Source organism: Pyrus communis, chromosome 10, assembly GCF_963583255.1.
Source record: "Pyrus communis chromosome 10, drPyrComm1.1, whole genome shotgun sequence".
Taxonomy (NCBI): domain Eukaryota; kingdom Viridiplantae; phylum Streptophyta; class Magnoliopsida; order Rosales; family Rosaceae; genus Pyrus; species Pyrus communis.
Window position 1 is genome coordinate 7,368,493 of NC_084812.1, and position 27,231 is coordinate 7,395,723.

The 27,231-nt window shown below is 36.7% G+C and overlaps 3 protein-coding genes across 4 annotated transcripts; 1 reads left to right on the forward strand and 2 right to left on the reverse strand.

The window, feature by feature from the left end:
- Window positions 1-469: 469 nt before the first annotated feature.
- Window positions 470-5,744, forward strand: LOC137747708 (protein MID1-COMPLEMENTING ACTIVITY 1-like). 2 transcript variants are annotated; one of them, XM_068487868.1, is made up of 8 exons: window positions 470-692; window positions 808-1,273; window positions 2,136-2,536; window positions 2,815-2,924; window positions 3,659-3,730; window positions 4,630-4,736; window positions 4,961-5,057; window positions 5,358-5,744. In XM_068487868.1, the coding sequence occupies exons 2-8, from the start codon at window positions 875-877 to the stop codon at window positions 5,408-5,410; spliced, it is 1,239 nt and encodes a 412-aa protein (XP_068343969.1). In that variant the 5' UTR covers window positions 470-692; window positions 808-874; the 3' UTR covers window positions 5,411-5,744. The 2 variants fall into 2 exon arrangements, with proteins under 2 accessions (XP_068343969.1, XP_068343968.1); XM_068487867.1 differs by having other exon boundaries at window positions 471-719.
- A 1,656-nt stretch (window positions 5,745-7,400) lies between these two features.
- LOC137747709 (oleoyl-acyl carrier protein thioesterase 1, chloroplastic-like) lies at window positions 7,401-9,859 on the reverse strand. Its single transcript, XM_068487869.1, has 7 exons — window positions 9,249-9,859; window positions 8,855-8,988; window positions 8,660-8,773; window positions 8,344-8,439; window positions 8,153-8,240; window positions 8,010-8,078; window positions 7,401-7,914 (listed from the first exon to the last, which is right to left on the reverse strand). The coding sequence occupies exons 1-7, from the start codon at window positions 9,609-9,611 to the stop codon at window positions 7,639-7,641; spliced, it is 1,140 nt and encodes a 379-aa protein (XP_068343970.1). The 5' UTR covers window positions 9,612-9,859; the 3' UTR covers window positions 7,401-7,638.
- A 14,330-nt stretch (window positions 9,860-24,189) lies between these two features.
- Window positions 24,190-27,010, reverse strand: LOC137748423 (transcription termination factor MTERF5, chloroplastic-like). Its single transcript, XM_068488571.1, has 2 exons — window positions 26,916-27,010; window positions 24,190-26,030 (listed from the first exon to the last, which is right to left on the reverse strand). The coding sequence occupies exon 2, from the start codon at window positions 25,706-25,708 to the stop codon at window positions 24,521-24,523; it is 1,188 nt and encodes a 395-aa protein (XP_068344672.1). The 5' UTR covers window positions 25,709-26,030; window positions 26,916-27,010; the 3' UTR covers window positions 24,190-24,520.
- Between the last annotated feature and the right edge of the window lie 221 nt (window positions 27,011-27,231).

Here is a 27,231-nt window from a genome sequence, read left to right on the forward strand (position 1 = left end):
TATCTATTTGTCTCTCTGCTCAAAATCTTCCAAAATCCACACAACCAGAGGAGAGATAGGAGAGAGAGAGAGAGGAGGAAGAAGGAAGAATCAGCTCGTTCCCGCAAAGCAATGCCTGCACTTTTTCTCCTTGTCCCAGATTTTTGACGTTTCTTTTCCGTTTCTTTGCCGTTTCATGCAATAAGTACGCCGACAAAAGCCCTCAAAGTTCCTAGAAATTACACCACCAACCTGCTCGCTGAGAGGTGAAACATACGCTCATAGCCTCCTCACTCTCGTTTGCATTTTCGGTTTTCTCACATATCTCTGATTCTGGAGCTTTAAAGCTTTTGTTGCAAGGTTTGTTTTGTTTGGCAAATTAGAAAAAAGAAAAACGCCGTCGTCTTCCACCGACCGGAAGCTGAAGAACAGTGAGTTGACGGCGATATATTTATATATATTTTTTTCAGTATCTTTTAGTTTTTATTTTTTATTTGTTTTTGTATATTTTTGGTCGCTTTTGTTTATTTGAGCTTTGAGAAAGCGAGTCAAGAAGCGTAAAGGTGAAAGTTGGAGACTTCGTTATCTGATTTTTTGGTTCTTTTTGGCTGTAGTTGAGATGCACTTTCATTTTTAGCTCTCGAGCTCCGAAACCTGAAGATCTCCAATCGAAATGCGATTTCATTGCTGAAAATCCTGCAAATTTCGCCGAGGTTTTGATTTTTCGGCAATTTTTCAGAGTAATTACTGCTTTAGAACTTCAATTTTCGTAGTTATGTCCTTGATTAGAGTGAAACAGAAGTGATTATATTGAAATGCAATCTGTAGCTGTGGGCCTGTGCTAAGTTTACAAAAAGCCGAAAATCCGGAGTTTGCTGCATTGGGAGAGGTGAAAATGGCGTCGTTCGGAGAACTTGCAAATGTGGCTCAGTTGACAGGCGTAGATGCGGTGAGGCTGATCGGAATGATTGTGAAGGCGGCGAGCACAGCGCGAATGCACAAGAAAAATTGCAGGCAATTTGCGCAGCATTTGAAGCTGATCGGGAACTTGTTGGAGCAACTGAAGATCTCGGAGCTTAAGAGGTATCCGGAGACGAGGGAGCCTCTGGAGCAGCTAGAGGAGGCTCTGAGAAGGTCTTACATTTTGGTGAGTAGCTGCCAAGACCGGAGCTACCTGTATTTGCTTGCAATGGGGTGGAACATTGTGTATCAGTTCAGGAAGGCTCAGAACGAAATCGATAGATACTTGAAGCTCGTCCCTCTGATTACTCTTGTGGACAACGCTCGAGTCAGGGTATTGAATTTTTCGGATTATTGTTTGTTCTTTTTTCGTTTTTCATGTTATTGTCATTGGTTTAATAATTATTATTATATTTTTGGTTTCCTTGTTTTCTTTGTGGTCTAATTGATGTGTGTGTGTTGCAAGAAAAAATTGCGATCTTCTTTGAAATTGGATAATAGTTTGATTGTCTTTGTTTTGGTGATTACGTGGCATCTAACGTTCGTTAAGTTTCTTCTAGGGTTGTTATGCAAGAAAAGGTTCTGATTGAAGTTTAAACTAGTGTTTTTCGCTTTGATTCTTTGTCGGAAGTTTAATTTACTCAATCCTTAGGTAAGCTATCTGATGTTGAAGTGATAAAGACGGCTCACTTTGAGCAGCTGGGATGTCTACTCTACTTGGTCCTTTAGTTAGATTATCAGAGGTTTAAGTTATGGAGGTGGTTTATTTTGAGTAGGTTAGGTATATCAGCAACTTGATGGAAGAATTTAGCAAACGGAAGTAGTTTGTACAAAGCTTTTTGTTGTTCATGATTTATTTTATTAACTACGATTTACTTTTGTTTTCCGATGATATATAAAATGACACGGATTGGGCAATGAACCTTGATAGGCAGTTTCTGACATATAGGATTATCTCATCTAGATTTTAAACTAAAGTCTAAGAATTTGTAATTATGAAATACAATTAGCATTATATTTGCTCATTAACAAGCACGTAAACTCCTTTAACTTTGCTTTGCCTCCGGATTTACTGTAATTTACATTTGACCCATTTGAAAGTAGATTAAATTAATTGCCTAAGATTGTATTTAACTATTCCTGCTTTTCTATAACTATTCCTGATTTAAGTTCATTCATTTTCCTCTCAACTACAGGAAAGATTGGAATACATTGAAATGGATCAATGTGAATACACATTGGATGATGAGGACAGAAAGGTACAGGATGTGATCCTTAAACCAGACCCCTCAATACATGACACTGTAGTACTGAAGAAAACACTTTCATGTTCCTACCCAAAATTAGCTTTTAACGAGGCACTCCAAAAGGAAAATGAAAAGCTTCAACTTGAACTACAACGGTCACAAGCTGCTTATGATGTGAGTCAATGTGAAGTAATTCAGCGTTTGCTAGAAGTAACAGAAACAGTCGCTGCAGAGTCTTCCCCTGAAAAAAATATTGAGAAAGTGGACCACAGTCATTCAGATGCCAATAACGAGAAAGAACATTCATCTAAAGAAAGCTATAAAAAAAGTGAATCTCGCAAAACTTCAAGGTTAGTTTTCTGCATTTTTATTGCATCTGTAATTTCTGTCTAGTAACAGTACAGTTCAAATTTGCAATTAGTAAATGTAAGAATGGATTGGTGATGCATAAGCTAGTTTCAATCTTGGAACTTCTCAATGTTGATTGATCGCCCTCAGTCAGATATGTCTGACGAGCAGAGATAGATATCATTATGCTAGGGATTTGATTTTCCCATTTCTGTATGCACTCACATCCTTGTCTTTCTTGGGGTCTTTGCGTATCTGACATCATAATTTGTATATGCAGAAACACGTCTTCAGTTTCTTCTAGACATGATTTGTTGTCAACGAGAGGTTCACATCGGCATGAAGAATGGAAAACTGATCTACTTGGATGTTGCTCAGAACCAGCTCTGTGTAAATTCTTTATTCTTTTAGACTATTCATGACTTGAATTTATAATCAAAGTGTTATTGGATTAGGGTGCCTTTAATTCTCCTTTCTTGCTCCACATGCTTCTGTACGCTGCACGATATCTAGCAGTAAGACTTTGCCCTTTTTTTCTTTTCTCGTCGTGTATCTCATACAGTGCGTCGGTTTTTGAACCTTGCCACATGCAATGAAGGCATGGGATAGGTCTAATATTTTTATAATCAAATTATACCATTCAACCGAAACGGGAAGGAAATGTAAAAAAATAGGGCTTCAACCATTTTCGTTAAGAATATTTATTATTCTCAGTATTACTACAGTTTTATTAGTATTTCAATTAACTTGACTAAAAATTTGGATAGATCGGAGTTTATTACAAATTGGTCTATTGACTGATCCTGCTGGGTTGAGTTCAATCTTCCAAATCTATCGTCTCTGCTGATGATAACTCCATCTACTCATGCACATGCTATGCATGTTTTTAGATGATTTTTATTTTGGATGTCATTTTTTTCATGAGTCTAGGGTGCATCACAAATTAAGTTCTGTGATACGTATGGTATTTCTTTCATATAAATGTTCTGGCATAAGATCAAGGTATGGGTGGTCAAACATTACAGTCATTAGACACAGAAGATGTACATCATCCCATATATCAAATGATTCAAAGGCAAACCATGCTGTGTATGCTAAAGTTTTGCCGATTATTTTCTTTGCAGGTATAAAGACATTCTTCTACCCTTGTGGGACGTTTTCAAAAATTGCTTCTGCGGCAACTAACAGGCCTATGTGTGAGTTTTCTCTGGATTATCTAAACCTAGTTCAGTTTTTGCATGTTAAACTATTAATATACCTGAAAAGCTTAGGCATGGCTATACAATGTATATCAACCTTACACACTCCTCACGTGCGTCCTCATTATGCATGTGGAGTGGGAGACAGAAAACATAGGTGTGCAGCCCCATTCGGCCTCACTTTCAGCTAAAATGTTACTGAGGAATGGGGGATGAGGGACTTTGAACCCAAAACAGCTTATTTCAAAGCTCTAATGTTAATTTAGAGAGATTGATAGCCTATTTGATTAGGCTATATCTGAATGCTCTTTGGCATTTGTTTTTAAGTCTTTTGTACTTTCACAGTACGGAGTTTAAGTGACTTATGTCTTTAGCCTTCAGTTTTTATATTCCAGAAAAGCAGCGGATGTTCAATAGGATTGCTGACTTTTACTTTGTGGAAAAAAAACTGGGCGATCGACTTGTGATGCCATCTTTGGTATAGTTTATAATAAATCCCTGTATGGACCCAGAGCAAATGCCAATTGTACATTGATGTTGATTTTGTGCTAAAATCTTGATCGTAATGTTTCCTGATTGATGATTCGAACAAGGCCTAAAAGAAAGATTGCATGAATTAGCTGAAGAAATTTTCATTTTCTCATGCTAAGTTGATTTTGAATGTTAAGTTGATTTGATTTAGGGGAGATATCTTTTATGGCTTGTTGAGTACATACATAGATTGTCCCGTTAATCCTAGCTATGCCCCATTTTTTTACATTTTTACTCACTTTCTATGGTTAAATAAAGTTGCAACTGGGCGTTTCTGTTTTGGCCGCTGTGATATTGACGTTCTACACATACCCTTTCTTGTATTGTTGGAAACTCATACAGAAATTCTTTTCATTGATTATCAGCTTCATCAGAAGCATGTAATGAATTGATGGCTTATTCGCTAGTATTGTCGTGCTGTTGCTATACGAGCTGCATTAGAAGGAAACTTCGCAAGACGTTGAATATCTCGGTAATTCCTTTCCCATTTTCCTCACTTAAGTAAAATCATAGTATCTTTGCGACTGCATGGTTTGATCTTGTAGGTTCTGGGAGGCATATTGAGACATGAAACAAAAATTATGATCATTTTACTGTGATGGTTATGACTTTGGTTCGATAGCTCCACATTCTAATATGTTATAATCCAACATGAAGAACCAACATTTACCGTGATAAACCTCCATTCTTCGACAGGGGGGCTTTATTGATGACTTCCTTTCTCATTTTATGTGCTGCTGCTGTGCCCTTGTCCAAGAATGGCGAGAAGTTGAAATACGCGGGGTTCATTATGGTAAGTGCCCCCCTATGCTTCAAACTTTATATCTTTACTCACCTCTCATCGTAATCTTACAGTCTCTAATATCACTCAGTATTATGGTCCGGTGATATTTCTCTTCACTTGGAAGTGAGAGGTCTTAGGTTCGAATCTCGTGGATGGCGAATTCGATACCAAATTAGGCTGCTCATTGTGTGGCTTAGCTGAACTCTCCCGTCCTTAGTGTAAAAATATTGATGTACTCAAAAAAAATATCAGGCCGATCGCTACTTCTAAGCCAATATGCAAATTGTTTGATATCAAACCAACTTGCAGGTGCCGAGAAGACAAAAGTAAGCCCCCCAGCCTCACAGTACATGGAAACCTGAATGACAAAGAAAGCACGGCCCCGTGTTTTCGAGATTTATCTCCCTTGAAAGACATACGTAGAGGTAATGGCTAGTTGCCAGGTTACAGGAACCCTCATTAATTTTCCCATATGTAAATTAGCTTTTTTTCTCTATTTTTTTTTATTTTTAAAATTTTTAGATTCAGCACATTCTGTATCATAGATACCTGGTTCCCTTTTTTTTTCTTTTCCCTTCTTTCATATACAAAGTAGCTTTTTCTATACTTTATTGGGGTTTGATGGGTCCACCACGCATGCGTGTTATTGTATGGGGAAATTTTATTTGAACTAATACAATCTCTTTCTACACTGAACTTACGCTCTATATCTATATTACTTTTAATTAAATTATCATTATCTTCTTAAACTTAAATTTATTACCTAAACTACCCTTACAAACTAATTTAATATATAAATTTATCTTTACACGTCCCTGGCCTTTCACGGGGGGTGGTGGCGGGGGGTTGGTTTTTGGTTGGGGGTGCGGTTGTGTGTTTCGTAGATCATCAGTCGGTTCCTGGCCATTCACGTCCCTCAGATCAACGATGATCTTAGTCATGCTTTTTGTTCTTCTAATCTGAAGGCGTGGACGCTTTCCTAACATTTATTAAATAATGTAATTTCTTCCGAATGTTTCTTCAGTATGTGTTTAATTAATCCTTTATATGCTAATTTTTCTTAATCTCATATAGATAATTAAAAAAGGTGAATTTTTTTTAATCTTATATATGTTTTTACTAGTAATAATGCTTTGAAAAGGTGCTGATTTTGTTCCTAAATTCTAAAAAAAATTGAAATCAAATGAAAAAAAAAACTTGAATAAATTGATCATACTTTAGTTGGAAGATTCAAAACTTCAAAATCATCATCCGTCGGCAAAATAAGCTTGTTTTCTCTGTAAAAGTGTCTTAGGGTTTTAGCTAGAATAAACATACAATAAAAATTATGTGATGGTAGGGTTTGATGTCATGTTTGGATTTGATTATTGGTTGTGGGTTTATTAATAAATTCTAGTTTTATTATTAATTTTATCTTATACTTGATGGTAATTATACCATAAGATAAAAAAAAAACAATTCACAATTAAAATTTAAGTTGGATGTAGAAAAATGTTACACGGTCCAAATAAAATTTCCTTGTTGTACGTGGGTTGCTTAAATGTCTGTCTCACTGTTAACTTTAAAGCAGCACGTCCTTTTTTCCCAAAACGTTAAGTGTACCTTTGCAGGTTGTTAGTGGAGCCAAGCACGCTACAACAACTCCACCAATTTCATTTTCATCGGAAAATATATTGCGGGTGTGTACGGAGAGGCTAGTTGCATTATTTGGTGCTATTTTCGTTGGCACACAAGTAGGCTTCTGTGGGTTTGTACTGTTGGTTCGAAATTAGGTTGATCTAAGTTCATTGATAAGCTTTAATGGCCATGGATTTTCATGGTTTCGTGACGATAAGGGTTTCTGAATCTGAAGCAGCATTTAAGTTTGAAGGTTGATGGTTTTGGAATTGATACAACTTTAACTCTATTGAGAAGAGGAGTAGCATTTTATGGCACTTGGAATTTCAATTCCTCCTAAGCATTTGGATTTTGTCTTTGGGAATGGACTTTCCATCAATATTCCTACGGACTGGGACCATTGGGTGCTCATAAGATGATACTATTTTCATGTTTGGATTGCGTAGCGTTAGAAATTTGTCAAAAATGACCATTTTTCAATCTCAATTGTGTCTTCCGTATTTCATTTTTGACTCGTTTTGTGTCAATCTTTGATTGTTATGTCGTCGGTTTTTGATTTTGGATCAGTTCAACAATTGAGTTAGTATGGGATAAACCCAAAGGGCAATGAGGAAGACGCAATCGAAAGAGTGCAAGATGACTTTTTTAAAGTCGTAATAACATCTTTACCTATCAAACTCGTTATTCACTTAAGTTATTGGCCAAATACGACTAACAAATCAAAGGAAACCAGAATGGTAACATAAGTGTTACATTTTGCAACTAAAATCCAAACCTTACATTTCCACTCTAACATGACAGAAACAATTTGGAAGAAGGGGAGGACTGGAAATAATAAAAAAACTGAGATAAGAAAATATGGCAGATGACATCAACTAGGAAACAACCTTCGCATACAAGGGACAAAAACAAAGGGAAACAGAAACAAAAATCAACCCTAAAACCGGCGAAACCAAGAGAGAAGATCATTTCCTCATCTTGCAGGTTTTTCTCTCCAGATGGTTCGTCCTCGGTTTATTTCTGAACCATCGCCTGCTGATCTTAGTAGATGCAGATACTGACGGTAGTCCTTATCATCTTCTGTTGCAGGAAGGGATCCGTTTGTTCCGTTACCTGAAAGAGCTGGAGCATCGTCGAAGGGTTCAACGCTAGTAAGGGAATCGACTATGTCATCCCGTTGACACTCCCGCCTGTAATCTAAGGTGATTGCTTCCAGTTCATGGCTATCGATGAGTTCTTGAGGCATGCTCTGTAAAAGAAAGATAACATCTCCTATGTGACCAAAGATAACTTAAGGCCATAGAACCCATGAAACAAAATTATAAATTAAACATATACACCAACCTCAAGAACCCATCCGATGTAAGCAACATTATTAACATGTTGATTCATGTCAAGATCAGCTCTCCTCGGCTGCGAAATTAAAGCATACTGAGAATACTTGAAATAATATCGAGAACTTAAAAAGGATTTGAAGAAACACTAACCACAACTCCCAGTCTGGAATACTGTGCAGGATCTTCCAGTTTGGGAATTTTCCTCAAGCTATTATTGTTAGGTTCTGGAAACGCTAATCTATCGATTTCAAGACAAGAAACCAATCAAAAGATTGTCCAAGAGGGCTAACCTTATCACATATATACGATGAAGTCATCCAAATAGAAAAAAGGGCCTTTACCTCAGCTCTCGCGGAGCAAAAACTAAGTGCTCTTCCCTAACATCGTCGCTGACTTTCTGAAGTCGCCTAGTGTCTTGGTTCATCATCACCCACTTGCTGAAACCATGAATCACACACAGACAAGTTTTAAATTGTATCTCAGAATTGCAGAAAACATTCAACAACTTCTTCAAAAGCGATCTTCAATGCAATAACATGTTTCTCCAACGTAAATTTCAATGTCGCGTGAAAAAAGATTAGTATATTCCATACTTATACCATGTTTTCATAGGCGTCTTAAAAGCTCAGAATATCAAAACTCAGAAATAATACACACCTTGTCGCTCTTCCAATGACTTCACCGGTGGCATAGTCCTTGAGTATCCAATCACGTCTAGTGCCGATTCTCCCTTCCCCTTGGCACCATGTTTCTATTTCAACAACATCACTCCTGTACCACAAACCCACAGTTTAAGTTACGCTTTCGAGTTTAGAAATCAAAACCCGAACAGTAATATAAAAGAACACCCACCAAGCTGGATATTTGTAGATTTCAATATGCATGCGAGCAGTAACCCATATGAGATGCATTTCCCTCATGGTGGTGGTGGTCGCAAATCCATCGGTCGAAAAGCCAACATATTGAGCATGGTTGCATCCTACCTCCTGCATCACAAATGTTCACATAAAAACGAAAATCATCAGAAGAAGACCAATTGTTTCCCCAATGAAAAAACTCGATTAGTCGATCCATAACGATCATAGAAGGGCTAATTGCCCCAAACAAAATCCAATCAACCAAATCGATACATTTCTACAAACCACAAAAATCGAATCCAAAAGAATGAACATTGCCCACAAAAATTCAAATCAAACCCAACAAATACACATTGAATCGAAACTAAAAATTTCAACTTTCAACTCACCTGGATGAAATTAGCAATCGTCTCGACAGTGGCAGTCTTGTTAATCCCGACCTCATAGGACCTCACTATAAAGCACTCCTTGTACGATTTCCCGTCACCCGCCATGCTCCCCTTCCTCAGCCGGTTTGCCAGGGTAACCGACCCGGATTTCGTCTCGACCCGTCCCGCCACGCTTCCGGCCCCCCGGTCCGATACGACGGCGAGAACAGGTGTTTTGGAAGGGGAAGCAGCGCAGGGGGCAAGAAAGGCGCCGTCTTTCCGGCGGGGGAAAATTGGGTTGGGCTTGGGCGGGCCCAGGAAGCGGCATTGGACCGCCACGCAGTGAATTTGGTCCACTCCATTGTACGCCGAGAGCTTCAACATTTTCTCTCCCTTTCCTCACCCTCTCTCTCTGATTTTAAGGAAAAGATCTAAACTGAAGGAACAGATTGTGTGGCCGATGGGGCCGAGGAGGAGGAGCCCCGGGGACGGGAAACGCCACCGGGTCTGGAGGAATTTACTGGATTGCCACTGGATTCGGTGACGGTGATAACGATGGTGTGGAAACGACGACCTTTTGAAAACTCCAGCGGGGTTATAGAGAGAGAGAGAGAGAGAGAGAGAGTTTTTGGTTTCTGGTTGTAGTCAGAGATTTTTTTATTTCGCACGTGAAGTGAAGGGGTTGAGAGCTACGTCACGCTATTTATAGTAATACGAACTTGAGAAATTATGGGGCTTGATTTATGGGACTTGACGCCAATTATATTATTTTAACAGCTTGATTTTTTATGAACTGTTTATGATAAGCATTGTTCAAAAAATATAAGCTGGTAAAGAATTTATAGAGAATTATCGTATTGAAAAAATTTCGTTAGCATTTCTCTTGTTACTAAATGTCCAAAAATAAAGCATAAAAAAGAGTAATTGAAACTTGAAAAATCATCGAAAAGAGACATAAAATTATCTTTTAGTCTCCACCGATTTACAGAGGAATCTATTAAAACTACAATTCACTTCATAAGACTCAACTCACTAACGTTGTTTATTAAGTAATTATAAATATATGTCAAAAGATTCGCTAAGTAATTTACTTGTCGATTAATATGAGGGCAGGAACTCACATCTAGGCTATATAAGATATCGAGAATCCGAATAATAAGGGATCTTCAACATTTTATTCCCTTTTTTTGTTTTCCAATATTGAGACCAAATCCAAGTCTTATAAGAAACATCGATTTTAACTAAATTAATGGAGGTACATAAACAAGCCAGAATGTTATTGTGCGGTTTGGTTTGGTAGGATTTGGCCTTAAACCTAAATATAATGCTAGGAAGATTAAATTTTTAAACTAAATTGTAAACTAAATGATGTATCACTTATAAAAAATAAACACGTTAACTAACACTTAAGTAATAATTCAATCATTAACATCCACATCAGTTGGTAGTAGGGATGGACAACGGTTATGGTAGGCGGGTAACCGCGATTATTTACCCATAACCGTTTAAGCTTTTACCCACATAACCGTTTACCCGTTGGGTATTTACATAAACAGGTATACCCATACCCATATCCATACCCGTTTATAAACGGTTAACCTTACACATAACCGCATACCCATTTACCCATAACCGCGTACCCGTTTACTTTTTTTTTTTTACCTGTCTACCTATTTTTTTAACAACTTGAAAATTAAAAAGAAATTTGTCATAATTTTCTTTTTTCTAACTATTAAATACCGTTATAAGTACATTTAACATGTATTTTTATATTAACGGCAATATTATTTATGAATATAAGCGATGTCTTCCAATTATTTGACGGTCAATCTATTACAAGAATCATGCATGGTTGTAGATTAATTAATATTCTTGTATACATATACATATACATACATATATATATATATATATATATATATATATGTAAGTACGCATCAGTCTGCTAAAAGGCTAATTTGATAAATATTTGGATTTTTATTTAGAAACATATGTTCATCGATCCAAGCCATTTAATCGATTTCTAATTTTGGGGTTAAATATTTATTGAAAACTCAAGGCCAATTAAACACACACACACACACACACACAATCTAATAATAACATGTTTTTAAATGCTCAAGGTAATCATTATCTTGAATTGATCAAAACTCCAAAAGACTCCAAAATAAAACAGTCGAACGCTAATGCTTTAGCACATTCAATTACATATATTAAACATTAGCCCATTCTATCAACTATATTTTTCTCTCAAGTGAGGCATATATATATATATATATATATATATATATTATAGCCCTTTATAACCAAATATATATCGGGATACTAAACCTAGTTAGAAACTAATTTTATTTTATTTTATTTTTACATATATTAAAATAAACGGTTAAATGGGTACCTGTTTATAACCGCAGGTAATACCCATAACCGCTCATTTAAATTTCACGGGTAAACGGTTATACCCATAACCAATGGGTATTTGCCCATCCCTAGTGAGGATCCTCCTGACCAAGCCCATCGGGCCGTTGAAATTTTATCCAACGGTTACAATTATTATAACTTTTAGAGAGACTCCCTGTTTGTAGCCGTTAGATAAAATTTCAACGGCCCGATGAGCTTGGTTAGGAGGATCCTCACCCTTTGCTCAGGAGAGGATCCTGATCCGTATGTTTTGATATGGATCTAATGTATTGCACAATCATAGGTAGGGTCTAATAAGTAGAGCAATTAAAGTGTCCATAATTTGAAAACAAAATTGCACTGACTATCGTTAAATGTTTTATCTTGACTCTTCCAGAATTAACATAGAACTTTAAGTTACATATCAAATCTCATCATTTCATAAAAAAAAACTCTCATATTTTTTAGTGTAAAATATATCGTTGTATTAAAAAAAAAAAAGTTACTCATCAAATCTCGTTGTTTTATCAAAAACTTTATCCGACTCCTGTTTTGAACTTTCCTCGCGATTCCTACAGATTAGTATCCAAATTTGAATTTGAATTTGCATGAAGCTATGAGAACTACAAGTAATTTTACATGTTTTCGTTGAGTCGTTTACAATATTAAGCTTCATTTTTACTGGTATTTGTTACATGATTCGTGAGCATTATACATTGATTGTCTTATGTAAGTAATTGCTCAAGAGGCTTTTGACATTGTGTTTGGACCCAAATCAAGGTCGTTGAGTATGCATAGTTTTCAACCGTCGGATGAAAAAGTAGAGATAATTTTTGTTATTGTTTGAGGATAATATTATGATTTTTATCATAATAATTATCTTTGAATATAAATTATCTGCGTTTTTTTAAACCATGCGAATTATATCCCAAACAAGCAGTGCAATTTGAATTGATTTGGGATGTCTGATGGCACTTGGAAGCTAAAAATGAATTTGAAATTCATTTGATCAGGATGCATGCATGCATGGGATAAATGTGAAATTGTGAGATGGTGATGTGATGTGATTAGGATGGTTATATCTAGATAAAAAAAAAAAAAAAAAAAAAAAAGGGAGTAGGTTTCAGCCTATGGACATGATGGAAAAGCTAATTATCAGAAGATAATGATGTGGTAATTTCTTGACCATTGATCACATAACGATGGGATAAAGTCATCACTATTTCGTCAGATTTGGTGTATTTAAATATTGAAGATTTGTGGCATAAGAAGACTCAGGGATTGCTTTAGCTTGGTAGTCGTGATACATCAGAAGTCTTAAGAGATTATTTTCTAGTAGCCGTGACGCATCAGGAGACTCAGTGATTTATGGCTTTGCCAAGCAAAATACATCAGCCCTATAAATACAGGTGCAATGGCAATGGGAAAAGGACCTTCAATTCAACATACAATTGCCCTGCTCAAAACCTCTCAAACACCTTGAGATTTTTCTTTTTCTTTTCCCGCCGACATACCTTCAGTTTGGATAAACAGCAATGTGGAGGCAACCGGCGGACACCTTCAGTTTGGATAAACAGCATTGTTGCCGTAGAATCAGCCGACCGAGGAGCACCTTCAGTTTGGATAAATAGCACTGCGTCGAGGCCGACTGGTTACCTATCCAAGTCTCGACCGAGAAGGGTTTTCGAATCCTTATTGGCAGGGGTCATCTTATTAGCCTTCGCAGCGAAATAAGGTGTTACGAGTTACAGCATTCGACGTGTTGAGTGCCAAGTGATTTTGTGATTGGATACTCACAAGTGAGTTTCAGAGTTCGGCATTCTGACGGCCGAACCACGTTTACCACCAAGACATACATCACCTTTAAATACTTGTGTCCGTACAGTCTGGTGTCGATTCGACGTGCTTATACTCTCACAAATATAATCACTGTGATCGAATCTGGCACCGACGATTTGTGAACTTCGCAGAACTAGCAGCTTTGTCTTCAGGCTCTAGAACCCAAAGACCGACAGTGTTCCTTTCTCAGTCGCAGTCGCAAGATAAAAAAGTCAGCAACGCGCTCAACGCGACAACAACGAATTTTACTCCTCGGCCGAGCTCGACTGACGAGTTGGCACACCCCGCATTCAACCGAATGACTTAGTTAGCTTATTAGTTATTCAACCTACGCGCCGCGTAGGCTTTGTAATTTTTAGGGTCAACATTTTGGCACGCCCGGTGGGACCCAGTGCTAAAACTACGAAGTTCATATGATATATCAAGATTCCAATTCGGCTCCACGTAGCCGATTACACGAGCTCCTAGAGGAATTGAAAAAATACAATGAGGAACGAAAAAGATATTTGGAAGTGGAAAAAATTCTTCGTGGCCATACAGAGATGCAAAAGTCATTCGCTTACATGTTGAGAATAAAAGCTCCTGTTACCCTGTAAGAGCAATGGGTAAATGAAGACAAGGATCGATTTAATACCTGGCTAGATGGAAAATATTTTCCTTACGTTTTCGACTACAAATCGATTCCATTTGAGGAATGGTTGGTTGAAAAGACTGGGGGACAATTTTCCGCCTCGGCCATAATCAGACATCAGCCTAAGAAAATTGTTAATTTGGCCGAAGAACAAAGGCCACCTATTTTTTCGGTCGAGATTGAAAATATGGTCGGCCAAGAAGAAAAACCTAGGCCACCTATTTTTTTGGTCGAGACTGAAAATGTGGTAGGCCTAGAAGAAAATGTTCAAGTTTCTGAGCCAAAAATTGACTCAAAAAATGATTCATCAGAGGAGTGTTACAATGACAAACAAAACCAATACACGACTTCAGATGATAAAACCACATCAATTGATATGGTAATTGGAGACATGGTTTTAGACGACAAAACTACGCCAATCGATATGATTGTTGGTGATAAAGCCGATATGGAGAAATCTCGTTCGGCTAAGTTGTTTGAGGTGAAAGCCGAAATTGGCGAAGTAATTATGCCTGGGGGGCATAATAATTGTTCAACACATTCGGCGGCCGAAAATGAAAAATATTACATCAAGTCAAAAATATTTGGAGAAAATTCTTTATCTGGCTTAGTGCGAAATCAATTTGAGAATTTTGATATTAAAAGATCTCAGCTAGGAATAAAGCATCGTTGGCCTTCTCCTGTTTATGGTTCGACCACTTTTTTTTCTATTTGCTGAATTATTTTCTTAACCATTTAGCCTCTCGGCCGATACTTAAGAAAATAAGGGGCAATGAGCATTGAGCCCTTGTACAAAAAAAAAAAAAAAGGAAAGGAAGAAAGATTGGCCGAATAAAGTCCGCAGATTTGGACCACTTTTTTTTCTATTTGCTGAATTATTTTCTTAACCATTCGGCCTCTCAATTGATACTTAAGAAAATAGGGGGCAACGAGCATTGAGCCCTTGTACAAAAAAAAAAGGGAAGGAAGAAAGATTGGCCGAATAAAGTCTGCAGATTTGATAGTAGCTTTGGAGTCTATACCTTTGAAATATTGATTTGGATGCCTTATGCTTTGGATGGAGTTGACTGTTCAGAGGTTGGTTTTCCAAAGATTGGTGTGTGTGTGTGTGTGTGTGTGTGTGTGTGTAGGCAGGCCGAGCTCGGCCGACGTCTGATTATCATGCCAAGCCAATATAATATATGATGCCTCGGCTTAGTTTATAATATCTAAAAGGTAGGCTACTTTTTGGTGGCCATTCGACGCCATGCTGCATCCTTTCTTGGGGGAGGTAAGCAGAGAGATTTGATGTGACTTATTCGGCCTACATGTCGAACCGATGCACAACACTCATTCGGCCAGTGCTTGTGAAATAAAGAATGATGCTGACAATGATTTAAGTGGGGAATATGCATATAAAAACGCATACATAAATAGGTGGTAGGCCAGCCTATGGACATGAGGCGTGAGGAATCATGATTTGCTACCAGGCTAGTGAGGTGTATTCAGCCAGTTATTGATGTGACTTCGACTGGTTATGGAGACACTTCAAGCAGTTTGTTTTGTTGGTTCTCGGTGGTTATAGCTTAGTTTTGATGATGTTGAAATAAAATAATGCATGTGAGATAAAATGCATTCGGCTGGCAATTACGCATGGCCATAAAGCATGCCACTTCGGCAAATCATTTCGACTGACGCTGGATCATGTTCGACGACCTTGACAATGTTTCACCCATGCTAGCTTGGTGAGATGTTTGGTAAAAAACATGGTTTATCCAAATTCCATCAATAGCATTAAATATTGATTTTGGTCTGAAGTCTTCGACCAAAGGTTTTCCACCATAGATTTTGATTCATGGGAGATCAAGTATGCTTTTGCCGAATCAGTGTGTATTTGGTGGAGTTATTTGGTAGCTGCATAAGTTCAAATACAAGCATAAATTTCCTTAACCATTCGGCTTACGAGCCGAAGTTTAAGCTTTTACCGAATCAGTATGTATTCGGTGGAGTTATTTGGCAGCTGCATAAGTTCAAATACAAGCATAAATTTCCTTAACCATTCGGCTTACGAGCTGAAGTTTAAGGAAACTGAGGGGCAATGTTTGGACCCAAATCCAGGCCGTTGAGTATGCATAGTCTTCAATCGTCGGATGAAAAAGTGGAGATAATTTTTGTTATTGTTTGAGGATAATATTATGATTTTTATCATAATAATTATCTCTGAATATAAATTATCTACGTTTTGTTAAACCATGCAAATTATATCCCAAACAAGCAGTGCAGTTTGAATTGATTTGGGATGTCTGATGGCACTTGGAAGCTAAAAATGAATTTGAAATTCATTTGATCAGGATGCATGCATGCATAGGATAAAGGTGAAATTGTGAGATGGTGATGTGATGTGATTAGGATGGTTATATCTAGATTAAAAAAAAAAAAGGAGTAGGCTTTAGCCTATGGACATGATGGAAAAGCTAATTATCAGAAGATAATGATGTGGTAATTTCTTGACCATTGATCACATAATGATGGGATAAAGTCATCACTATTTCGTCAGATTTGGTGTATTTAAATATTGAAGATTTGTGGCATAAGAAGACTCAGGGATTGCTTCAGCTTGGTAGTCGTGATACATCAGAAGTCTTAAGAGATTATTTTCTAGTAGCCGTGACACATCAGGAGACTCAATGATTTACAGCTTGGCCAAGCAAAGTACATCAGCCCTATAAATATAGGTGCAATGTCAATAGGAAAAGGACATTCAATTCAACATACAATTGCCCTGCGTAAAACCTCTCAAACACCTTGAGATTTTTCTTTTTCTTTTTCTTTTCCCGCCAACACACCTTTAGTTTGGATAAACAGCACTGTGGAGGCAACCGGCGGACACCTTCAGTTTGGATAAACAGTACTGTTGCCGTAGAATCAGCCGACCGAGGAGCACCTTTAGTTTGGATAAACAGCACTGCATCGAGGCTGACTGGTTACCTATCCAAGTCTCGGCCGAGAAGGGTTTTCGAATCCTTATTGGCAGGGGTCATCTTATTAGCATTCGCGGCGAAATAAGATGTTACGAGTTACGAAATTCGGCGTGTTGAGCGCTGAGTGATTTTATTATTGGATACTCACAAGTGAGTTTCAGAGTTCGGCATTCTGACGGCCGAACCACGTTTACCATCAAGACATACATCACCTTTGAATACTTGTGTCCGTACAATCTGGTGTCGATTCGACGTGCTTATACTCTCACAAATATAATCGCTGTGACCGAATCTGGCACCGATGATTTGTGAACTTCGCAGAACTAGCAGCCTTGTCTTTAGGCTCTAGAACCCAAAGACCGAGAGTGTTCCTTCCTCGATCGCAGTCGCAAGATAAAGAAGTCAGCAACGCGCTTAACGCGACAACAACGAATTTTACTCCTCGGCCGACGAGTTGGCACGCCCCGCATTCAACCGAAGGACTTAGTTAGTTTATTAGTTATTCGGCCTGCGCGCCGCGTAGGCTTTGTAATTTTTAAGGTCAACACATTGATTATGTTAGCTTCGGGGTCTTTTAACATTACCAAGATGAAGGACTACATCTTACTGTTAGAATCATGTAAAATTACTTATTCCACCATGATAGGTAGTTACAATATGATAGGTAGTTAGCTTGTACAAGTACTTATATGGCAGGTAGTTCAGACTGTAAAAGTACTTATATAATAAGTAGTTTAAATTATAAAAGATCAGTTGAAATCTAAGTTTATGCTGACTAATATTATAATATAATAGGTAGTTTAGCTTGTACAAGTACTTATATGACATATAGTTTAGACTGTAAAAGTACTTATTTGATAGATAGTTTAGATTGTAAAAGATCAGCTGAAATAGGGGTTTATGCCGACTAATAGGGTACATGAGTTGAAAAAAAAAAAAATAATAATAATATAACTAATAGCGAGGCTCCCCAAGAGATTTATAGGTGTCCGAAATTTTGAAAATATCCTAAATTAATTTTAGGAAATATGTGGTGCAAATAGAATGATTCTAACTTTGGCTTATAGAACACAATTTTTTGTCAAAATTTTTTTTTGAAATTTTTAGCTTTAAGAAATATTTTGCGCTGGAGTTAAGGAAAATATTGCAAAACTTTTGGATGTGATCCTACCGATTATTAAGTCCTGAACTATTTTTTTAATTGATTCTTAAAGTGAGAAAATAGAAAAATATCTTTAAATTTGGGTTTTAAATCATTGATTACAAGTGTTTAAAAATGAATTATAATATATTTTGCACGGAAAATATATATTTTAAAAAACCTGAATATGATAGTTTGTTGTTATGGTAAGAGAAATAAAAGAAACATTAACAAAAATAAAAAATAAAAAAATAACAAACTAAAAAAACAAAAAAAATGAAAAGAGAGGATCGGTATAAAGATAGCGACTTATCTTCCAAATAGTCGCTAATTTTTAGCGATTATGCTCATGGAGAGTAGCTAGCAAAGTACCGATCGTATCGTTTTCTACTTTTTTTTCTTTTTTTTTTTCTTTTTCCATTGAATAGCTATAGTAGAGTAAAATAGTAATCACAATGCAAAGTATCAACCTAACAACAAAAAATGATGACACATGGAGTCCTATTCATTGACCTAAATAAAAAAAATAACTAAAAAGTGGACTAATCTAATTGTTAGGCCATAAAATTGGGAAAAGGATCCTTTCCGGATCTCTTCCACCAAATCCACCCAATCACCTAATTCGGACCCTTGAAATTTAGTCCAACGGCTAAAGTTATTATAACTTTTAAAGGGGCCCCTGTTTGTAGCCGTTGGATCAAATTTCAAAGGCCTGGATTGATTGATTGGGTGGATTTGGTGGAAGTGATCCGAAGAGGATCTCCTTCCATAAAATTGGACATATTTCAAGTTAGTTTATTTACACATAACAAATTTGTAAGGAGGAAGTTAATTTAAACCACATATTAATGAAACTCTTTTTGTCAACTATAAGAGGGTGAAAAAACATTTTTGTCTTCTATCACAAAATAAAATTATGGACAATAAAGTAATTTGCACAAACTAAATATTACAGTTGTTTTTAAAAGCATCATCTACATGTAATCCTAACAAATCACCTACAAGAACTCCGGATTTTTACGGGTGTATTGTTTTATGAAACTTTGAATTTCTATGGCACTTATTTTCAAAACTTCAAGTTTAAGTTTAAGTACGAACTCTATGTTCATAATACCTACAAACAAACACAATATACATATGTAGTGAATGGGGATAGCTTTAGGACCTATGTGTGAAAAGAATGAGTGACGACCCAAAATATGGGGCTGTCGTGGCTTGTAGGCCTAAAAGAGTGGTTGTTGGGTTGCTGACCAACAAAGGAGAAGTAAATGGGTTAACTGATTATATACCTAATTATTGGGCTAAGGAGGAAAAGTGAAAAACAAGGCCTAACCCATGGGCTTGTTATTTCATGCGAGCCAAATATAAAACAAGGCCCAAAAGAAAAAAATAACAAGTGGGACAGTTTGGTGCAAATGCCCAGTTGGGTTGCGAGTCGACTTCAGGTAGCCCAGGTCTGTAAGAACGGTGATGAAAAACGGCTTTGTTTTGGACCTTATAGTTTTGAAGCAGGAACGACTTGGTGGCTCGGGAAACACGGCTTCAAGCTGCGGCTCCCATGCGTGTAGCGTTTGAAAAATCCCTTTTTTTTGCTTCTCTTATTCACGCATATTCAATTCATCACAATTATAACAACAATAAATTTAACCTGAATCTATAATTTGAAAAAAAAAAAACGTAAAATTAGAGTTCATGCTTTATGGTGAATGTTTCGTGCAATCATTGCTGAAAAAATATCCAAATTGAAACCATGTTTTATAGATTACTGGGATTGCTTGATGAATATTGTGAATGACTTTGTAGTAAACAAGCATTCAGTTCCTTAGCTCAGTGTCAGGAGCATGTTTAACAATGCGTTGTGACCTAAATTTAACTGAAGGAGAGAGAGGGGTGCAGCTGCATAAAGAGAAAAGATAGACTTGGGAATTACTGTGATGATATTTCTCTGTACCTTGTGCCTTTTTTAAGAAAAATAATGGGGTTACTTGCCCTACAAGTAATACAAAGTTGTGCCATTTTGTTTTTTGTAATTAATTCTTGAATTGTTTCTCACTAACATTTGTAGTTGTTGAGACTATAAATACTCAAATAATGATTTCTGTTGTGAAATTGGTGTGAATGCCCACATAAAGAAAACAACCACATATGGGTGGAAAGTGGAAGAATAGAAGTCAAAATTATATTGCTTAAATAGTAGAAGTTTGGTTTTTATTGTTTTGGTGTGTAAGCCTTTTACGTGCATTAAAAGAGACGTATGCTTGTATCGTATGGGTAGTACAAAAAGATGAAAAACGGAAAGTAATAATCATGTTTTCCTCATTTGTCCCTCTCTACGTTTATTTCTCTTATCTGATAGTAGTGAAGAAAATAAACAGATAATATATGGCTCCCGTTTCACTTCAATCTCTAACAACTCTGATAATATATATAGGTACGCATCATCCGATAATAACATGTTTCTAAATGTTCAAGGTAATCATTATCTTGAATTGGTCAAAGCTCCAAAAGACTCCAAAACAAAACTATCGAATACTCTAATGCTTTAGTACATTCAATCACATATATTAAATATTAATTAATTCTATCAATTATATTTTTCTCTCAAGTGAGGCATAAAAAAAAAAAAATAAATAAAAAAATAAATAAATAAATATATATATATATATATATATATATATATATATATATATTATATGGCCCTTTATAACCAATTGTATCTCGGGATACTAAACCTAATTAGAAACTAATTTTTTTTTTTTTTACATATATTAAAATAAACAGTTAAATGAGTACCCGTTTATAACTACGGGTAATACTTATAACCGCTCATTTAAATTTCACGGGTATATGGTTATACCTATAACCATTTATTTATCTAAACAGTTACTCATAACCGTAACCGTCAAATTTAAATGGGCGGATAACCGCAGTCATCCATAACCAATAGGTATTTGCCCATCCCTAGTTGGTAGCCTTATACTAGTACTCTACTACACCGTGTAGTACTTTGATAGTTGTACTGCGGCGTATGAATACTGGAATCTCTGCAACTGAGTGTTGTTTATCAGTTCCTGAAAATCTCCGTTTTTCATCATCAAGATGTTGGTTCATTAAATTAGGTAACATCTTGGAGTTCCAATGTCAGTCAGCTTTCATGTAAGGAGTTATTTCATGAAGATGAAAACATTTCTTGCATTCTTGTCCGTGCAAAGTTGACACAAATTTTGGGTAATAATCTTTGAGATGAGTCCGAACGAATGTTGATGTGATTTATTTCAATTCGGTTGGACTTGATATGTGATTTCTTTGAATTCGTAGCTGCTTTCTAGTCTATAAGTGAAGTGACTGTTGGGCATCGTATTTTGAGGCGCTTAGGACATTCAGAACATATATTGCTCGTTGTAGATGGCAAGCGACGGTACTTTGGCTTGTAATGTTCCACATGTCGGTCATCACGCCTTGATTTTAGTGTTCATTTGGATATCCGAGACGAGATGTATTGACTGCAGCGATAAATCCGTGGAATGTAAGTCATTGTCCTACTGTAGGAAGTGTTAATGAATTGAGTCGAGCAAAATAGAATAACAAGGTGTTCAAGTTGGGCTGAGATAACTTAAAGTGTGTAATCAACCAGATGAGGATTTTGGATTATTACACCAAGGGGTCATAGTCTAAAGTCTAAACTCTAAAGTGTTGAAAATTTTTAGACGAAAAGTGAAATAATAGTATTTTCATCTATAAAGCATGGTAATACTAATAAACAAGAAGCAACAACTGTCCATCTTGTTCAGTCAAGTATGCAGAATACTTACACTGACTGCATTATTACTTGAACTTGAACGAACCGGACCGGAATACTTGAACAATTTGATTTAGTTCAACTTGAATTAGTCGTGTTTGCCGGAAAGGGATCCTCTTCGGATCCCTTCCACCAAGTTCACCAAGTCCACTCATCCGAGCCATTGAAATTTGATTCAACGGTTAAAGTTATTATAACTTTTAAAAGGATCCCCTGTTTGTAGCCGTTGGATCAAATGGCCCGGATAAGTGGACTTGGTGGATACTTGGTGGAAGGGATCCTTAAAGGATCCCTTTCCGTGTTTGCCTTTGGAATGTGGGATTTTTGCATACGTGTTTAGTTTGGTATTAACAATATTATCTACGCAGAGAAGGGAGTGTGTTAAGTCTCATTATGGTTTAGCAATAATGTGTTTAAGTTTGTCTTTGGTGGAAATCGAACCTAAAACCTCTCACTTACAAGTGAAGAAGAATATTACTAGACCGTAGTACAAAGTTCTGGAAGTCAAAGGATCACGATTCAGACGACCAAGGGGCATAGGGGCGAGGGCAGTGATTTAATGGTCCTCCCTTCAAAACCGTCAAAGAATATTGGTGGTGTGTTTGAGTGGAACTCTGCCATAAGAGAATGTGTGAAGCAAATACGATGAACTTAGATGAAACATAGCAAGGGTCAAGTCCTTTAAATGTAAATATTAATTTTCATTTGTAGAAGCAAATACGATGAACTTAGATGACAGATAGCAAGGGTCAAGTCCTTTAAATGTAAATATTAATTTTCATTTGTAGAATATTTCCTAGCCTCTCTCTACTGCAAATCACACCTCACGCACCATCATTTATCTATTATTTTAAATTATATTTTGTTTTTTTTCAAAATTTTATTAACCAAATAGGGGTTTAAAAGTTTTCTTTTAAAAGGATAAATCTCATTAACATTTTTATTAAATGATGGGTGAGAAAAAAAACATGAGAACATTAGTACTCTTTATAATTTATTATCTATTTTTTCTTGTCAATCGTAGATTTTTTTTTTTGTTTTATGGACATTTTTGTTCAATTGTTTTTGTCGAAACCTATTTCACCCAATCCGGCTCTGGCTTTATAACAACACAGATATAGATATAGAGTCAGCCAAATTGATCAGAGCAATAGTGTAGATGTCTTTAGGCCTCCCGCAAAATCCTCTCAATGAGTCCCTAAAATCTTATAATTTGTCAAAGAAATTATTTTCTTTTTGGGTTATTTCTTTAGCAAGTGCACCAATTTGCATGGGACAACTAACTCGCCAAGTAGTATTTATTTATTTTTTTTTTTAACCAAGAAGTTAGGCCATGGAAATAGCTTCTATGTTTACCAAGTACACTATTCCTTTATATTAAAGAAGCAAAAATTGCATCACGCTCCAAAGTATAATATGCTCTGGATTTTTTAATGATTAGATGCTGATTTATTTATTTATTTATTTATTTTAATTTTGAATAAAGATCTAACAGTTAAAATTTTGAAGTATCTCATACTTCGGAACACCATAAAAAATCCAGATTAGTGTCATAATCTACATTTTAAAATTAAATAAGTCGTTATTCATTACTAGACTTTTTGCAAGCGACGTAAAGACGTTTTATTTTTCAATTAACTTTTTGTACTATCATCCAATTTTCCACAGGTAAAAGCCACATAGTCAAGCCATGGCAGCTTTGCAAGAACAAGGAAATTACCAACTCTCCCACTTTGTGCAAGCTACCAGACTGCAGCCAGTCGTGTGCAAAGTCGCATCCCGGAGCTGGAGGGTTTGGGTTCTGCATTGCTGAATTTTGCCTGTGTGTGCATTCCTGCCACGGAGACCGCCAACCTCCCAGAGATGCAGAGGCAGATCAACTTCCCAGCCTGCCATTTCTTTCTTCTAAAACTATCACGCCGTAGCATCACTTACTATTTAATTAAGCTCGTATAATGTAGCTCCAAAAGAAACGAAAAGAAGCAGCAATAGGTACCTGTGTCAATAAGTCTTCTCGTGCTAAACCTTGCAATAAGGAAGTTGTTTTAATTTCTTTCCTCCTCAACCTTTCGGTATTTTTGGTATTTATTTCCTCCTCATCACAGTACTAGCAAAACAATGGAGACTAGATAACGCCAACAAGCATCAAAGATGATAAAATCCGCTCTGGTGTACATGCAACGCAATGCAACTAAGCTGAAACAACATAATATTCAGAGACCTCCGGTAGACAATCAGCATACTGGTGAAGGGAAAAATATACCTTTGGATATGATATTTTTCTTGTTTTCGCAATGCAGCATAAAAGAGTAAACGATACAGAAATAGAATATCCAAAACTTAACTACGACATGGTGATCCAGTTTCAGAACATGGAAAGTTAGTCTTAACACTGTCGCCTTTTCACTCAACTTCAAGCTGAGCTCACACCCCATTCTCCAGACAAGGCGCAAACGAGTTTTTCAGATCTGGCTGGGCAGCGGGCACAAAACCACCACCTGGGAAGACAAAATTTGGATTGAACTAAGAATCTTCTTCGTCAGTAGAATCCAGGAGACGAGCCTTGTAAATAACCAACAACTCCTCTGCATCACCTCTAAATCTTGATATAAACTTGTCCAAAAATTCATTCTCCGGCAAAATAAGTGCATCATAAAAACTCGGATCTCTCTTCAATAACCGTTTTGACTTTATAACCTCTAAAATCCTGTATCGAGCACTCACTCGGTTCTCCATGCTATACATCAAAATCCAAGGGGTATGAATTAATACCGACTTTTTGAACTTGACTGTATTCAAGAAAAAATCAATTCCAAACTTTAACTTCTCCTCTGAGGTCCTAAGCAAACCTGGCGTTCTTCTAAACATATCCATACATTCATCCTCTGAGAAACCAAAACCACAAAGCAAGTCCAATTTTCTACTAATTGTCCCATTCCGTAAACAGCTAACTGTATATAAACCATGAACCAACATCCCAGAATTCAATGAGAAACCCATTTCCACAACCTGTGCAACAAGGCTTCTAAGTACAGATTCCTGAACAATGAAAAGCCATGGCTGCCTCTTCAATAGCGTGGAAAGCTGAGAACCAACAATTCCGCAACTCTCCATAAAGGCAATATTTCCTAACAACCTTGATTTTGGGTCCCTTGTAACTACCCAATTACATCTATGTAAAACCCGAATCAAATCTTTAGCATTCTCATCATTCCCCAAAATTTTCTTCAGAATTTCAATACAGGGTACTAATTTTCTATCCAAACTAGCAGTCAACAGTGTGGAATTTTTGGCAATGAACCTAGCGAGATCAGAACCAAAAAGACCCAGTTGTTGAAAGAACTCAAGCTTAGGCCTCAGGGTTTTGTCAATATTAGAAAACAAAATTTGGGGTGAGACACGCACAGCGGATTGGATATGGGTATCAGAGAATCCAAGTTCTTGAAGAAAGCTATACACAGATTGAGGCTTTTCAGGGGATGTGACCCATGAGAATCGACTTGAGATTGAGAAGGCTTGGGTTTTGGTGAATTTGAAGGTATTGACAAGGTAATCAGCGAGGTGGGAGTTTCCATTTGGTTTTAGAATTTGGGTGGGTGAAGATAGAGATGAGAAAAGAGAGATGGAAAGTTTGGCTGCATTAGGGGAAAGGTACTGGAAATATAGAGGTGAGCGCGAGAACATAAGCGGTTTCAAAGCTTGCATTTGCATCTATAGCCATATGCAAGTACATCTATACATACATTGTGTGCGTAAGACAGAGAGAGAGAGAGAGATGTTCTGTGCAACTATGAAAGAACAAAAAAGTGATTGAGATGAAATCTAAGGTATACGAAAGATCTAAAGGAACAGCTAAATGATGTTTCTAATAAAGAAAAGAAACACTGTACATTGGACAAGGAAGATGTTTGTTTCTCACTTGTATTGATTCTTATCTCAGTCATGTCGTGGTTTGCTAGTACTGGTACCTGGTATCCATCCTTAGACCAAGTAATGTTGCCTTGCTTGTACCAGGCGGAGGCTGGGATATATTCTGTAAACAAGCAGGAAAGATGGTTTTATTAATTTACTACACATAACCAACTTCAAAAAGAGTAGGAAGAAAGAATATAAAGTTTGGGGAGAAGGTGAAGAGCCAATCCAAGAGCATGACCGCGTATGCTTCCTCTTAAACATGGAAAATGCATACTTTTTGTAAAGTTGAAGTTCAAACATGCAACTAAGCTGAAATAACAAATAAATTCAATCCAATTCCAATACCCACATTCCACAGTCACTCCATATTTTCCAATAACAACCAGGACCGTCCCTCCAAAACATTACATGTACAACATGATTGCTGATTCTCGTAAGAACACACAACTTACTGAAATAACAAATCAATTCAATTACACTCTAAGACTTGGATTTAAGTATCAGATATATATATATATATATATATATATATATGTGTGTGTGTGTGTGTTTATACTTTATATGCAATGTTTTTTTGACAAATAAGCTATACATCAAACATATGACTAGGACGCCCTAGCAAAATGTTGATCTACCAATTTGCAGTCAGTATGATCCTGTCAAAATCTATCATGTCAATTAAGTAACAGTATACCCGAGCTCGACACACAAATTATACCAGTAAAAAAAATTGAATGGAATTGAACTCTGATTCCCCAATCCATGAAAAAATTGAATGGAATTGAACTCTGATTCCACCAATCCATAAATAGTACCCAGCTACATCCCCACCCCACAGAAGGTAAAACAATTGCAGATGAGAGAATTAGAAGGGGAAGAACCCACAATAAACTCGCAAAAGAATCGAAAAAGAAAAATGAAAATCCAAAGAGAATTACACAGAAAACTGATGGGTTTATCCATCAGAAACGTAAATTGAAGACCACAATTAGGAGGGAAAAACCTTTTTTAGCTTTGACTTTGGCGATGGTTTCGATTTCCAACGGAAGGAGGCTGTCGGTCTGTCTATGCAGCGACGGAGGTGGAGACTGGAGAGGGAGTGTGGACTGTGGACGGAGAGAGATTACCGCCTTGGTGCGCTTAATTCTTAATTTTTTTTCGAACTCCGCGCATACTTTTAATTTGTTAAATAGTGTTTCCCTAAGTTTAGAATTGCGAGTGACATGGTACATTCAAATAGCACTAGCTAGCAATTCGTGCAATTAAATTTTGTCTTGATCTATAATTTTAATAGAGGGTTCTGATTCGATTTTTGTAAT